Genomic DNA, 15309 nt, shown 5'->3' on the forward strand with positions numbered 1-15309 from the left:
CAGGCACCCCCTCCCCCGTAAGCTCATTAGGTCCAGGGTCCAAAATTACCTAGCTGCACCTTGCATTTAAGTAGTAAAAACTTGATGCAATCTTTCGGCTTGACATTGGGCTGGGGATGGATATGTCTAAGCAGAAACTGAATTACTAATCACCTCCTAGAGTTGTATCCTTGATACATCTTTCTGCTTGATGCAATTCTACAAGACAAAGTACCTTCCCAAAAGGTCATCGACTACAATAAATATATAGTCAAATATTCAACAGGCCCACAGTCTATTCACAATCACTTGCTACAGATGCAACTGATGGATTTCTGCCTGATGCACTGGGACATTATTCAAAGCATCTCAAAAATGGGCTAATAAGGGAATGTGCCATCAGTATCATGCAACAGATCTGTACTCTCACTGCATGCAACTGTGGCAGGGGCGTAACTATAATTGGGCAAGGGGAGACAGTTGTCTGAGGGCCCACTGCCTTAGGGCCCCCCCCCAGAGGCAAGCCACATGACTGACTCCCCCAGCCATGCACCCGCCCGGGCTTCCTTCAGTTGTATTCGGCCTCTGAAATTGATGTGAGTGTTAAGACTTGGAGCTACCAGAACAGTATGTCTTTCTCTAGTACCATTAAATGACTTGCATCGTCCACAATTTACAAAACTCTTAGGATGATGTTCTGTTGTGGCACATAGGTTTTTTAATATAAATTTTACTATGCTTTTTGTTACCACTATTCAGCTGCCTCATTTAAGATTTCTTTACTTCGGGGGGGGGGGATTTTAAAATCTTGTCTCTGGGCCCACTCCAACCTTGCTACGCCCTGTGGAATCCTTAAATAACCTGCACTGGATTCTTGAGGCACTTTCAACTTTGTAAAGTCGTCCAACTTGTCACCAATTGCTCACATTTCAACCAAAAGTGTTATTAGCAGTTGAAGGAACTGCAGAGAGCCAGAACAAATCTTTGGTTCCTCCCAAACATTTAAGAGGAATCTATTTCAACCTGAAAAATAATATTTTAATAGCACATTTGAGACTGAAAGTTTCCATAACCATTTATTTTGAGAATTGTTCTAGGAAAAGTTTAGTGATTCTGGAAACAGCAACAACATTGATTACAAAGTAAACTGTGTGACATCTGACTAAAAGCGGAGAGAGGAAAACATTGAGCAACAAGGGCAGCCCCTGCCAGCAACTCCTATTAGATCTAAGCCAAACATAGGGGTGGGAAGCATGGTTCACAAATATTATCAAGTTCACCCAAAAAGTACACTGAAGTCTTGCTGTTTTGCGGAAGGGAATATATCAGCGTGTGCTAAGCCAATCGGATCACGTTCTCCATCTTTTCTTTCTGCATTGGCAAGCAATGAAATGCAATAAAACACAGAGCATGAAGCCATCACGAGTTGCAACGTGGTGGTCATTCTTCCCTTCTCCATTAAGCAAATCTGTTTTGATTTAGATTGGAAGCCGTTTTGTAAATGCGTAGAATGTTAAGTCTGGATATAAATACTCTGAACAAACAAACAATACTGTAGTTCCTCTCCCCTCCCAACACAGAATGTGTTTGCAGGACAATCAGTTTAACACACAAGATAGGAAGACTTGAGTTTGAAGGAGCATGAGCTTTTGCTTCTACGATTTTATTTTGTTTCAGAAAGACGGAAATGCAATGTCAAATGACTGCAGTATTTTGGATCTCTACCTTGTGTTCTAAAAGCAGGCGTCACTTTTACCACTCTAGCTAAAGAAAGCCAAGGCTTCACATCACCGGCGGGAAATCCGGTCGGCAACTGCATCCCGGCCCGCTTCCCAGAGCATGCGGGGCTAAAAAAAAAAAAACAAAAACACCTGACCCACCAATCGCTGAGAGCTTTCCATCCTGTGTCGACCTTCTTCCTATGAGTTCTTATGTTCTTCCTGCATAGGGCTGACTGGACGTTACTGTCATGGGTAGAGAAATAGCCACTGATTGGCTGGTACGGCGAGGGGAGGCGACAGCTATTCTGCGTGCTAGTTTTGGGAACGCGAAAGGGTCGTTGGCGCGGCGATGCCCGGGAGGAGCTTCCCTTCCATCTTTGCGGGTCGCAGGCGAGCTGGGCTGAAGCACCACCGGCAGGCAGGCGGGCGGGGTCTCTGTCCGCTCACTTTGCGGAAGAGCTGGTGATGCCATGCGGCGCCAAGAGGCGGGTTGGATATGAATATGGCTGCAAGTTAAGCGCTGGATCAGGGGGCGCGACCAATAACCACTCCTCTTCTTGATCCGGAGAGGAGCTTCCGTCTGGCTTTCCGGGGTGAAGGAGGCAGGTATTTATGAAGGACACGTTGCTTCTTTGCAGCACCAACTCCCAAAAGATTCTGCAATCGGAAAAATATCATAGGAGTGTAAATTAGATAACAAACGCCAGCAGTGAGGAATTTAAAAGGGTAGCTCTGTGTACGAGCGGCAGCAAAAAGATAGAAGCCTTTTATTTTACTAACTTGTGGCTAAAACTTTTGTAAGAGCTTATATAGCCCATAGATGAGTAGACACACACACACACACACGTGTGGATGGGAGATCTTGGAGAAGAGAAAAACAAGTTAATTCGGTGAAATGTAAAGATGATACACTGTACTTAGTGAGTTCTGCTCCTGAAATCATGAGGTTGACTTGGTAACTGGCCATATGTTGAATTATTACTCTGATTGTCCAGCAGGCATCTTCTTAAATAGGCTGTTGTATATGAAAATTCACACCATCCTACTTAAGAGTACAATCCTATGTCACTGCCCTTGAAAGGAAGACCCACTGAATTCAGTGGCCAACATTCTGTGCAGTACCCTTCAACATTAGCAAATTGCCCAGGCTACTGTGTGCATAAAATACAGCCCTGGGGCTATTGTGGAGATGGGCTGTTGTGAAAAAAAAGCATGCAGGCAGTACTACTTCCATTACAGTATCCATGTACTGTTTTATGGAGTCTCACAGAAACCCCCGGGACTGCCTCTTATGTGCACAGCAGCCCCAGAGGCGGCACTGTGCAGAATGTTCGCCAGTGGGACTTACTTCTGAGTAAACATGCACAGCATTGGGCTATAAAATGCCTAAGCAATTTTTGCATCTTCTCTGTAGCCCGTACACATGGCCACTGTAATACACTGATGGGTTCCAGTTCACCACTGGAGGATTACTATATAAGAAATTTCTGTATTGGTTCTGCCTTCAAGCTTTCTCTTACACTGCTAAACATTTTAAAAAGAAAGCTGAAAATATCCATCACAATTTTATGATGTTTTATGACTTCAGATTAAGTGGTATTTTAGGATCTCCATTCCACTTGTCAATCAACATGCAGGCTGTGCAAGCTAGACTGATGCACAGACATAGGAAGCTGCCTTATATCAAGTCAGACCATTGGAGCATCTAGCTCAATTTTGTCTGCACAGACTCAGCAGCTCCTTTAAGGTTGCAGGCAGGAGTCTCTCTCAGCTCTGTCTTGGAGATGCCTGGGAGGGAACTGGGAAACTTCAGACACTCTTCCCAGAGTGACTCCATCTCCTAAGCAAAATATCTTATGGTGCTCACGTATGTAGTTTCCCATTTAAATGCAAACCAGGGCAGACCCTGCTTAGCAAATGGGACAATTCATGCTTGCTACCACAAGATCAGATTTCCTCCCCCCCAGTTGTTTGAATTTAAACCTGTTCAGAATTATTGCAATTGTGCTAATCCTGTATGATCTAACAATTCTGCTTTAGCTGCTTTTGTGAGCTGGGCAATATCACATTGGACCCACTAAAAAGCTGGCTGAGATTTCAATGCCATAAACTTAGCTGTGAATAAGGTTCACCAAATACAGTGGTGAGTAAGGTGCACAATGCAATTTATTTCTCAGCAAAAGTGCATACATTTGGGCTGTAGGAGAATTTACAATGGTAAGTTGTGCTGAGAATATAATAAAAATCTTTGTAATCAAGACTAGTCTGAATGAATAAAGTTGTTCTTGATCACCATCTCATTTCCTTTGGATTTTAGCTCCTGGAAAGGAACATGATCCCTTAACATCTCTTCAGCTGAAAACTGTTTTATATCTTCTCTGTTTGCCAGGTAACTGCTAAACACAGTATGTCGGTAAACCATTTCTTTGGAAATAAGAAGAGAAACAGCTCCATATTATATGGTGTGGATCAGGCAAAAATTATTGCTTCATCTTCATCTTTCCAGGGAGCTACAAGCCGAAATAATATTGGAAATCATGGAGATGGCTTTCCACCAAACAAGCGTCACAGAAGTCTTGCTGCTCCTGAGCATAAGGAAATGGAAGATCCTTTTGGGGATGATGGTGACTTTACAGTAGATGATTTGGAAGAGATAGACGTTATTGCTTCCCAGGCATTGACACAAGATGTTTCTTTGAAAACATGTGTAGTGCAAGCTGAGCGGAAAGCAGGGCCATCTTCCCCATTGAACAGTGGTACCAAAACATCTGATCATGTTAAGCAATGGAATCTTCCTCTCACAACTGCCAGAACATCTTCAGGCCGACTCGGTATGTTCATGGACAAGAGGTAGTGGTTTGTCATGTGAAGGAGCAATATTATTTGATTTGTGTGATTACAAATAGATTAAAGCACATCCACAAGATGTGCTTGTAGGATTGGGTGTGTGTTTTTGGCACTTCCAGTCCTTGCATTGCACTGCATATCATCAAGAGTGCTTCAGTTTATGCTGACCTTTAACACTCCAGGACAGTGACAGTTTTGGAACACAGGCTGTGTGGTCACCAATACTAGCTTCCTAAAGGACAGGGGCATCCAAAAGTACGCACCCTTTCTAGGGGCATACATTCCCAGCTACATAAAAAGTGCCATGCTCCATAGAGTTTCTCCTCGGTAGCAGTTAGTTAGTTAATTAATTAATTAATTACATTTTATATCCCACTCTTCCTCCAAGGAGCCCAGAGCGGTATACTACATACTTAAGTTTCTCCTCACAACAACCCTGTGAAGTAGGTTAGGCTGAGAGAGAAGCGACTGGCCCAGAGTCACCCAGCTAGTCTCATAGCTGAATGGGGATTTGAACTTGGGTCTCCCCGGCCCTAGTCCAGCACTCTAACCACTACACCACGCTGGCTTTTGTAATGTGACAAGAAACCATATACCCAAAGCAGTGAAACCTACGGAACAAGCTTCATCCCTAAATCTCAGTAGTTGTCTACTAGATAATGCTGATACAATGCCAATTTTGTAGGTTGTTAAAAGGAGCTGTGGGGGTGGGGAATGAGCTGTAGAAAAGGTAGGTAACTTGTTCATGATCTTACATGGACTGTAAAGCAGAAGTGGGCTTAAAAGCTTGGAGTTCCACTCAGGGTGGATTTGATTTAAAATAAAATTGATTTAAATCACTAGTCAGTAAGACTAGATTTAAATCATAGTTTTTTACATAAAGACTTATTCTTGCTGGTATAATCTTAATATTTTCAACCAGATGACGGTTTCATTTTTGGTCCTCTTCTAGATAGAAAAATTGCCGAAAATAATCTTAAAGAAACCTCTGGAAGAGCATGACATTGTGAATGGATTAATGAAATTCATTTACCAACAAATTTAAACATTGCATATATACAGCTATATAATTAAAAACTAATCCTTATTTCACGATGAATAACCTTTGGACTGTAATGTATCTTAAATAGAAAACTATCTTTAGATAGATAGATTTTTTTCCCTCTCAAAAGCATTTTATTTAAAATATCTGATTTAAATTTTTAAAAATCCAATTTAAATTTTAAAAATCTGATTTTTTAATTTAAAAAAAATTGATTTTTATGTAGGATTTTATGTATCTGCACTTCTCCAAATCTTTTAGTACTAGCTAGCTATTTGGCCTAAGACTTCTAGGACTAGTTCACATATAATTACATTGTTTTATTACTCATTCAGCACTTTATATATGCCTGCAGAATGTGTAAACTGTGAATGTGTCGACAGTTTAAATGACTTGGGCAATGTGATATGAAAGTTCTGGATGTGATGACTCATTCACACATTTCTGTCATCAAGTATTGAACATGCATGTGTGAACCAGCATTTACTATTTGCATAAAAGGTCTTACACTTGTGTGCAGAGGTGACAGGCAAACAAGGACACATTCCAAAATGTACCCCACTTCCTCCACTAAGATGGCACAAGCTATTTGCAGGTGTTTGTTTTGGGCAGTTTCCCCCCTACACCCCAAAGTCACAGTGCCTGCTTGCAATAGCCCAACATCCTTCACAAGTCACAGCATAGTTTTCTCACACTGTTCAAAAATATTTTTATAGAGTCAAGGGGAAATATTTTCTAAAAAGTTAAATTCTAACATTTTTGAACAAAGAGGTTTGGGGAAGACTGCAGGTTGTCTGCTTGCATGCCATTATAGGAAGTACATAATAATTTAATTCTGGTGTTTTGTGGAATGTTGAGTGTTTCACAGTGATGCTTCCTTGCAAATTAGCACTTAGTCTGGCTATTTTGTTGTGGCTGTTTGCAGTAAGTGTGACTGTAGTGCTGTACCTGATTGCACACACTTAAGCTGAGCTGAAATCAGTGGTTTACATGTCCTGTACTGTAACATAGGTATTGCAGAACTGCCTGCTCTAACACGTGGCAGCACGGCTGCGCAAGAGGGCAGTACCGAAAGTAATGACCTCTTACATAGTCTCATGTTATGTGCTACTTCCATTGGGAATAATGGAAGTAGCATGTGACATGCAATCATGCTTTTGCATGGTCAGTAGTAGTGGTTCCTCCCTCCCACGCTGCACCATCACCACATGTGCTAGAGCCCCGCAGTATTTCTGTAATGCCTGTGTTATGCTGCAGGACATGGAAGCCATTGGGACTTACAGTAGGTGCATGCAACAGTGTGCAGGATTTCAGTGAGAGAGTATTTTTCAATCAGACATCTGAGCTTGATTTAAAGTTTGCATTAAAAGTCTGCGTTAGACTGTTTCATAAGAAAACTCTCTGTGATCAAGATTTTAAAACATGCCTAATGTCTTACATCTTTATAGAAGATGTAGAATTTATATATATAATTCTCTACGGCGTACCCATGGCTGATTCCATGCGTGGCACCTCTTGTGAGAGTTCGCAAGCAAGCTGCTGGGAGGGGGAGAGGAAAGCGACAGCGGCGGTGGGGAAGAGCGGGTAGGCGGAGGGGGAGAGAAAGCAGCGGCTGGTTGGGAAAAAGGTTGGGCGGGGTGGGGAGGAAGCGGCGGGCAGTAGCAGCGGCTGGCCAGAGAGGGAAAACGGTGGGCAGGGGGGAGTGTAAGCAGGCTGAGGGGAGAGGGAGGTCCAGCGGAAGCACCTTCAACCTGTGAGCCAGCAGGAGAGCGCACGTCACCTCCAAGCAGCCTATTCGCAAGGAGGGCAGCCAAGCAGATGTGGGAGAGGGTGACGAAACCTCCTTATTTGGGCTTGCCTGCTGCCCAAATGACTGGTCAGGCCGTACTCAGCCCAATTCGGGCCTCTCTGTGGGAACGGGGGAGCCAAGAGGGAGGGGGAAGAGGGGGGGAAGGGGCGAGAACAAGGGGCTGAAATCAGGGGGGAGGGCCAAGAACGGGGGGGGGTTAGGAGGGGGGAGGGGGGAAAGGAGAACTAGAGGCACAGATGCTCTGTGCCAAGGCCAGCTAGTACATTTTCATTTTGGGATGTGCAGTCTTCTTTTTAGATACTGTAAGAATGAGGGGTTGATCCATGCAGAGGGATTGATGTGAGGCCCAGTATGGTCCTTTCCCCTCCCTATAAGGTATACTATATGCACTGCAACATAACTTATCTGAACTTAAGTAACTTGAAAGGGATGAGAGGGAGGACTGGGTGGAACTACACAAAGTCTGTATGGTTGTCTTGTTCCTGGTACTGTATGACAATGGGCAACTAGGACTCCATTCACCCATAAAGCATTAAAAGTATCAAACACCAATGTCAGCTACTAAGATCACAATTTTTTGTCTCAACAGGAAGTTGCACAGATGAAACCTCATCTAAAGACAAATTTAGATTCGAAACACTTCAAGCACAATATGAGGAAGCTAAGAAGAAGGTTAGCTTTTTTTTTCTTTTTGAAGTTCTTGAACTTCTCAGTCTTGCTGTTGAGCATAAGCGAGTGGTGAAATTCTGACCTATTTAAGACTCAGATTTTCTGGACAAATGCCTCTACAGAGGGCAAAACATATCTTTAATATGTTAGAAATATTTATTTCTTGTGCATATGGTGTGAGATGGTAGACAGCTTCTTCTTGCAAGAGTGATTTTGACTAGTCCACCAAAATGACTGTGCAGGAATAACTGTACTATCTACCAAAAAGAGGTGTTAATTTTCTATACAGGAGCAGGGAATTGATTTTTTAAAATCGAGGCATGAATGGAAATAGCAATGGGAAACTACTTTGCATACTTATCAAACACTGATCTTTAAAAATAAATAATCAATCATCCCATCCCATCCAAAATAATTACTTAATGGATCAAGCTAGATGGCATCAGAGGGCCCTATAAATGGTTTTTGCTAAGGCTGCAATCTTTAGCATGTTCTCAGTAAAATAATTTTTACTGGAATTAATGGGACTTGCATGGAAATCAGTACATACATGTAGAGGAGGTTGAGCTGTAAGTCGTGGCATCCAATAGTGTTCCCCTCTCCACAGCTCAACTCAAAACTCCCCGTTTGTTCTGCTCTTCCCTTACCTTCCAGGTGCTGTTTCTCTGTATCTTGAGGACCACACTGTATATTTGGTAGCAAATACTGATCTACAACTCTGTTACAAAGTTGTGAGGGGTGTGAACTGCAGGGGAGAAACAATGGCTTGGGCGTTTGCAATTAATTTCTCCAGTCTGGTACCTACAGCTTTCTCCTGGCAACTCTCCCCCGCCTCCTGTGTTTTCCCACTGGAGGAGTCTGGAAACCCTGACTGGTGGGGGAGTGGATTGGAGGAATAAAGCTGTGGAGGTGGGGAGACATAAATAACTTCATCTTGCTTGCTGCTTCTTATCTGCAAAATGTGCCCCAGTGCTTTGCAACAGAAAAGTGGCAGCTGGGGTTTCTAGACCTGTGTGTTCCACTTGTGTTTTGTGTGTGTGTGTGTAGAAGGTTCTTCAGCAGTGGAGTTGCTTCTTACTTGCTCTCTTTTCTCCTCCACAAACTTCTTGCTCTTTATTAATTCAAAGTCGCAAAAGTCTGCTCTATACATGCTCGGGGCGCAGTGCTTGGTTGCAGTAAGTGTTTATTAGGAGGGGCAAATGGAGAAACAGATTTGACTGTTGGGGTAGTCAGATAAAGTTGTGCGTGGCCAGCCTTATCTATGAAAAATACAGAGCCAAACAAGTCTTTGACAAGAATACTTGTTGCAAAATGTAAAGTGTTCAATGAGTTAGTGAATCTGAGGTGAGAAATCTGCTTTTAGCTTGGAAGTAATTGTTTGATGTAAGAGATAGGGCATTTTCACATCTGTGCAAATATGTACAACTATGTGGTTCAGGGGCGTAACAAGGCTGGAGTGGGCCCAGAGACAAAATTTTAAAATGGGCCCCTCGCTTATACACACACACACACTTCACATGTGACTTGCCTCTGGGGGGCCCCTCGAGGCGTGGTGGCCCCCAGGCAGCCGCCTTCCCTTGCCTAATAGTAGTTACGCCCCTGATGTGGTTGTTTTTAAGAGTGGAGTATCTTGATGATTCTGCTGCTTAAATTGGAATAAACAGTGCTTCCTGACATGCATTCTAATCCCATGCATGTTTAGTTAGAAGAAAGTACTACTCTTTTTAATTGGAGTTACTCCCAAGTAAGAGTGTCTTGGATTGCATCCTTAAGTACTATAAGTTTGAGAAGGGAAAAACCAACAGACCTAACAAGTCCCTGTCTTGAATAGCTGGAACATTAGTCATATTAAGGTCCCAAACTAGCTGACACTATGCCACTTTTCAGACCTTTCGATTTTCAGACGTGTTCAGGCTGGAATGCGACAGGATGCCATGGGATGTTCAAAGGGTACTGTAAAGATTAATACGTGTGCCTCTGGAATTGAAAGCAAACTCCATGAGAGAGCACAGGAAGACTGATTTCATCTGAGATCCAGCAGTCTTGGACATAAGTGGCCCGTCCTGACAGAACAAGTACAAAATCACTTCTAGTGGGCAGATATTGAATTTGAATTTAGAAGACCAAAGTTCAACTGTGCTCAGCAAGGGAACTGGCAAGCTGCAGTTTCTCTGCCTTTGCTCCCACTAGCAAAAGGAGAATATGAGCCAGTTCATATGTTGCTAATAAGCAGTGTGCATCATGTTATTTCTTCTTCTTCTTAAGTTGCTTTTTGCTGAAGCTAGGGGATTCATCTGGGGTTCACAATTCTCATTACAAATGAGATGAACAAATCCCACATCCAAGGCATACGTGGAGAAAGAGTTACTGTGGGTGGCTGCTGCTTTTTCTCCTTCTAATGTGAAATATGTGGCCCAGCTTGAAGAGGATGGGATGGCTGTGGGGACATGCAAGGTCAAGATTCTAAAATACTGACTTTTCTTACAAATGGTCATTTTTTACACTCAAATGGCTTTTGTGAATTTGCAGCTGAAAGAAATGAACGATGAAATCCTCATTAAAAATGGAGAAATCAAAGTTTTACGGGACTCAATGCAGCAGATGGAATCTAACGTGGACGAACAGCGAAAATCATACATCTTACTGGAAAAGGAGAGAGCACAAACTTTGAGTGAGAAAGAAAAGGAATTTGCCAGAAAGGTACTCCTTAAATGAATGAAAATAAAATTTGCATCAAATCGTTAGTACTTTTTAAAAAGTACTATGTTTTCAGGTCATTTTCGTCTCTCTCTTCAATAAATCTTGAATGAGCTTTTATCATGAATTGAAAAGATGAAATCTGATTGGATTACTTGCACACATGGGAAAGTTCTTTGCAATAATAATGTTTAAGAGTTAGGTTATTCTGCTAGTAATACTGGTGTAATGTCTGTTTAATGTCCTAGTTGGTGGTGATTCACTGGCAGAGCTGTTGGTACAGCCTAGCACAAGCCACTCACGTCCAAGCAAAGAGAGTCTTAGGGCTGGACTGTTAAGCACTCAGTATTTCCAAATTGGAATGGGTTTTACTCTCAATAGTAAGGTCATTGCTATTCAGTCTGAACCCTCGTGTTTTTTTCTGAAGCACCTCAGAATACTTGTGTTGCTAGCACTATTGTTAAAGCATTTGGGTTTTGAAATATTCCTTCATTAAATAATTTTGTTTATCTCATTGAGTTTCTAATATCAAGCAATTTATTATTTCAGTTACAGTCTCTTCAGTCTGAACTACAGTTCAGAGATGCTGAAATGAATGAGCTGCGGATGAGGCTTTTGAACTGTGAAAAACTTAAACCTGTTACTCCTTCAGTTTCAAATATCAGGTATAAAACATTATCAGGTATAAAACATTAGTGCATGAGCCCACTGAATTCTAGATGGTTAGGCCAACAAGAATTTGAGCATTCCTTGTTTTTTTATAGCTGAATATGCTGAGCTGTACTATTGTTTTCTCTTGCTAAATGTAATAACATTTTGCACACCAAAAAATGTTCTGCATGCACATTGAGGGATGAGCAATTTTTGAGTTGCAGGACCCTTAAGGACATTTTTTGGGAGGTACAGTGGGGCTGGGAGGGGAGGAGTTGAGGAGAGCTAGTCTTGTGGTGCAAGCACGAACTTTCCCCTTAGCTAAGCAGGGTCCATCCTGGTTGCATATGAATGGGAGACTAAAAGTGTGAGCACTGTAAGATATTCCCCTTAGGGGATGGAGCCGCTCTGGGAAGAGCAGAAGGTTCCAAGTTCCCTCTCTGGCTTCTCCAAGAAAGGGCTGAGAGAGATTCCTGCCTGCAGCCTTGGATAAGCCGCTGCCAGTCTGTGAAGACAATACTGAGTTAGTATATACTGAGCTAGTCAGTACTGGTTTGACTCAGTATATGGCAGCTTTTTATGTTGCCAAGACTGGTGAAAAACACCTATCCTTCATTGCCTATGTGCAGTGTTTTTTAGCATGTGCAGTGTTAGTCTGGATGTCAACCACCCAGCTGAGCTGAACTAAACACAGTGGCCATCACTGAACACAGTGGCTGACATTCACCATCATTTAGCACAATGGCTGACATTTCCTGCAGTGGAATCTACCAGGGCTGCTGTACATGTGGAAGGCAGCCCCCTGGTGTTGCCTAAGAGGTCAGCTGCGGAACAGTTTAAAAGACCATTGCGCTGCTTCTGTTGTTTCAAATGGAAACAGGCCAAGCGAGTCCCTAACACTGGTATTCTGCTGTGCAGAATGTCATTTGGGGACAGTGACATTTGTAAAAGTGAGAACGGAGCAGTTCATGTGCATAACTGTATATACAATCAGGAACCATTTTTGTTTGCATGGAGGAGCCTAAGCAAATACAGTTGTACATTTGTAGCCCTGTTCTCGCCTTCTCTTGAATATGCAGGAGGCTGGATCAGAGGATATGATTTCCATCTTGCCCAGTTATTCAGTATCCACGCATATTGAAAACAGGGGCCGGGGAGGTGGAGAATAAGGAAATAGGGCAAAAGCAAGCATAGGCATTTCCCAGACGGTAATTTACTTCTACTTCACTGCAATTAGGGTTGGGCGGAGTTCAGATGAGGGAGGGATTGATGAGTAACCTCGCAACACTTTCTTTATTAAAGCAAGAAAGAAATAACAATAGTTCAGTGGTGTCTGGGGTGAGGGTGTGCATGGTGCCCTGCTATCCCACAAGATATTGTTTTTAGTGAGATGGCGATGTCTATGGTTCTCTCTTTTTCTCACACACATACCCTTCCACGGTATTCTTGTGCAAGAACATCAGTACATCAGAGTCACCCAGCTACATTTCCTTTCATAAAGAGAGAAAGAAGGAATAACAGCTCCATCGTGTTTGTGGAGGGGGCATGTGTGGTGCCCTGCTGTCCCATGAAATATCATTTTTAGTGATGTGGCTGATCTTCCCATTTCTCTAGTGTTCTTGCACAAAAAACATCCTCTGAAAATTATATTTAAAGAACACTCCTCAGGTGACAGTAGGAATAGAAAGCACTTCCGTTCCAGTGGGAAGTTTCCCATGCCCTAGCCCCCACCCCCAGTGAGACTGTAAAACGTGGTTTTTGCAGTTAGTGCTCCATTACAGTCACTCGAGCTTCGCATTGATCTAGTGTGCAGTTACTGTGCAAGAACATCGGGAAAATAAATTAAAACAAACCATCATTACATTGTGTCTGTGGGGATGGTGGTCCACAGGCACCTCACAAGTGCACCACATGTACTCCCCTCATTCTCTTCACTACCTGGGCACAGGTGAACACCAGTCGGAAGCAGGAGACGGGTCCCCCACCTCTTCTACAATTCTGTTCACCAGAGATGGGTTGAATGGACAAGCGGAAGCCTGCTGTATGAACAAACGGAAGAAAGGAAAAACATAATGAACCATAATAAAAGGCAGTAATGTGTACGGCCCACACTGACCCCTATTTATGCTTATGCATGCTTTCAATACTCTCGTTCTAATTTACAACACTTCCTCCCACATTAAGGCCCCCAATCTGGATAACGCCATAGAGTACTTTTATTTATTCTGTTTTGTTTAAACTCTTAAGGTTATAATTAAAGCTCATGCATTTGAAGTATATTCCATGGACATCAGTAGACAGCAAAATATTTTTGTAGTGGAATCCAGGAAGAAAGTTGTAAAGTGTAGTTTTTTAATGTATTTAGTTCATACATATTATTTCATCTTTTAGCCCTAAGAAGAGTCGCCCTCACATTATAGAAATTGAAGGATTGACTCAGAATGATAAAAAATATCCCACGAAAGAGTCTTTTGGATCAGATATTCCACCAAAAGCATCCTGCTCTAGAACCCAATTGCTTGGCCAAACTCCTTTGATTAATAAGGGTAAGTGAATTCTTGGTTGATATTCGTGCTTTGTACATTTTATAAGTTGTGCTGTGATGACGCACACTTGGGCAAATATAAATTGCTGGAACTGAAATGGATTGGTTCCCCCATTGGGCCTACTGTGGTGGATAAAACATGTGCTGTAGCTGTGTGCAGTGGCTTAAGCCCATTGTAAACTTTCTTACAGAATTTTCGGCCACATTCCTAATCATACACTTACTTGGAGATAAGTTCTGTGAAAAGCAATATAATTTATTTCCAAGAAAACGTGTTTGAGAGCAGAGCGTTGTATGAAAACTTAATTGCAATATTTCTCTATTCATCTTTAACACCTAAGGCAGTATTCTCACTGTGATTCTCTTCTCTAAAGATAAATGACATTCCTGCATCGCTGCCTTCTATAATTTTAAAATTGCCTGCATATTAATGATTTCCAAATACATTACAAGTCCTCTGGTAACTGGATTTTTAAAAGACAACTGCACAAACATTTGACCAAATAGATCTATAGGCTGTACTAAAGATATGCATTTTCCTCTGACTAGATTGTATGCACTTTGTGTGATCTGAATTGAAAATAGTCCAGAGAGACATCTCAATAGTTGTAAGGACTAAGTTTTGGGGGTTGGACAAGGAAATCCCTTTCTACCTCACATACATCAGCTAAAGGTGAAATGCACAGTTATTAAATGTTCCATGAGTGTTTTCTTCTGCCTCATGGAGAGTATCCATATGTCCATGAATCTAAGGGCCTTGGTCTATTCCAAATGAGACTATTCATAATCAGGGACTTGGGTTGTGCATTGGAGCATCACATATTTCTCTTGTGCATTGCCACTATGCAGAAGCATTTGAATGACCACAGAGTACATGTTTTGTGGGCATGCTGCTAAATTGTGATCCCTGCCTGATCACTCCATATTATTTTATTTATTTATTTATTTATTATATTTTATTTTATTAAACTTTTATACCGCCCAAACTTTTGTCTCTGGGTGGTTAACATAAAAACAATTAAAACACATATAAAAGTTAAAACAATGCAACAATTTAAAAACAGCCATATCATAAAATTAAAAACAGATAGTTTTAAAAAGCTGGGAAAGCTTGGGTGAAAAGATGTTTTCAGGTGTTTTTTAAAAATTGCCAGAGATGGGGAGGATCGTATCAGCAGGAAACGCATTTCACAATCTCAGGGCAGTGACCAAGAAGGCCCGTCTCTGTGTAGCCACCAGACGAGTTGATGGTAATTGGAGACTGAACTTCTCAGATGACCTCAATGGGTGGTGTGGCTCATAGCAAAGAAGGTGCTCTCTTAAATACCCAGGGCCTAAGCTGTTTAGG

General features: G+C 42.0%; 1 protein-coding gene across 4 annotated transcripts in view; it reads left to right on the forward strand.

Moving 5' to 3' along the window:
* The first annotated feature begins 2170 nt into the window (after window positions 1-2170).
* The window catches only part of ATRIP (ATR interacting protein), a 31077-nt gene continuing 17938 nt past the window's right edge, over window positions 2171-15309 (forward strand). The window contains exons 1-7 of one of the 4 annotated variants that reach the window (XM_053301897.1): window positions 2171-2306; window positions 4018-4089; window positions 4207-4531; window positions 7989-8071; window positions 10598-10768; window positions 11315-11430; window positions 13808-13962. In XM_053301897.1, coding sequence (XP_053157872.1) covers window positions 4300-4531; window positions 7989-8071; window positions 10598-10768; window positions 11315-11430; window positions 13808-13962 — 757 coding nt within the window. In that variant the 5' untranslated portion in view covers window positions 2171-2306; window positions 4018-4089; window positions 4207-4299. Of the gene's footprint in view, window positions 2307-4017; window positions 4532-7988; window positions 8072-10597; window positions 10769-11314; window positions 11431-13807; window positions 13963-15309 lie in introns of all 4 variants that reach the window. The other 3 variants (XM_053301896.1, XM_053301894.1, XM_053301895.1) reach the window with 3 other exon arrangements.

This window comes from Hemicordylus capensis, chromosome 2 (assembly GCF_027244095.1).
Source record: "Hemicordylus capensis ecotype Gifberg chromosome 2, rHemCap1.1.pri, whole genome shotgun sequence".
Classification (NCBI taxonomy): domain Eukaryota; kingdom Metazoa; phylum Chordata; class Lepidosauria; order Squamata; family Cordylidae; genus Hemicordylus; species Hemicordylus capensis.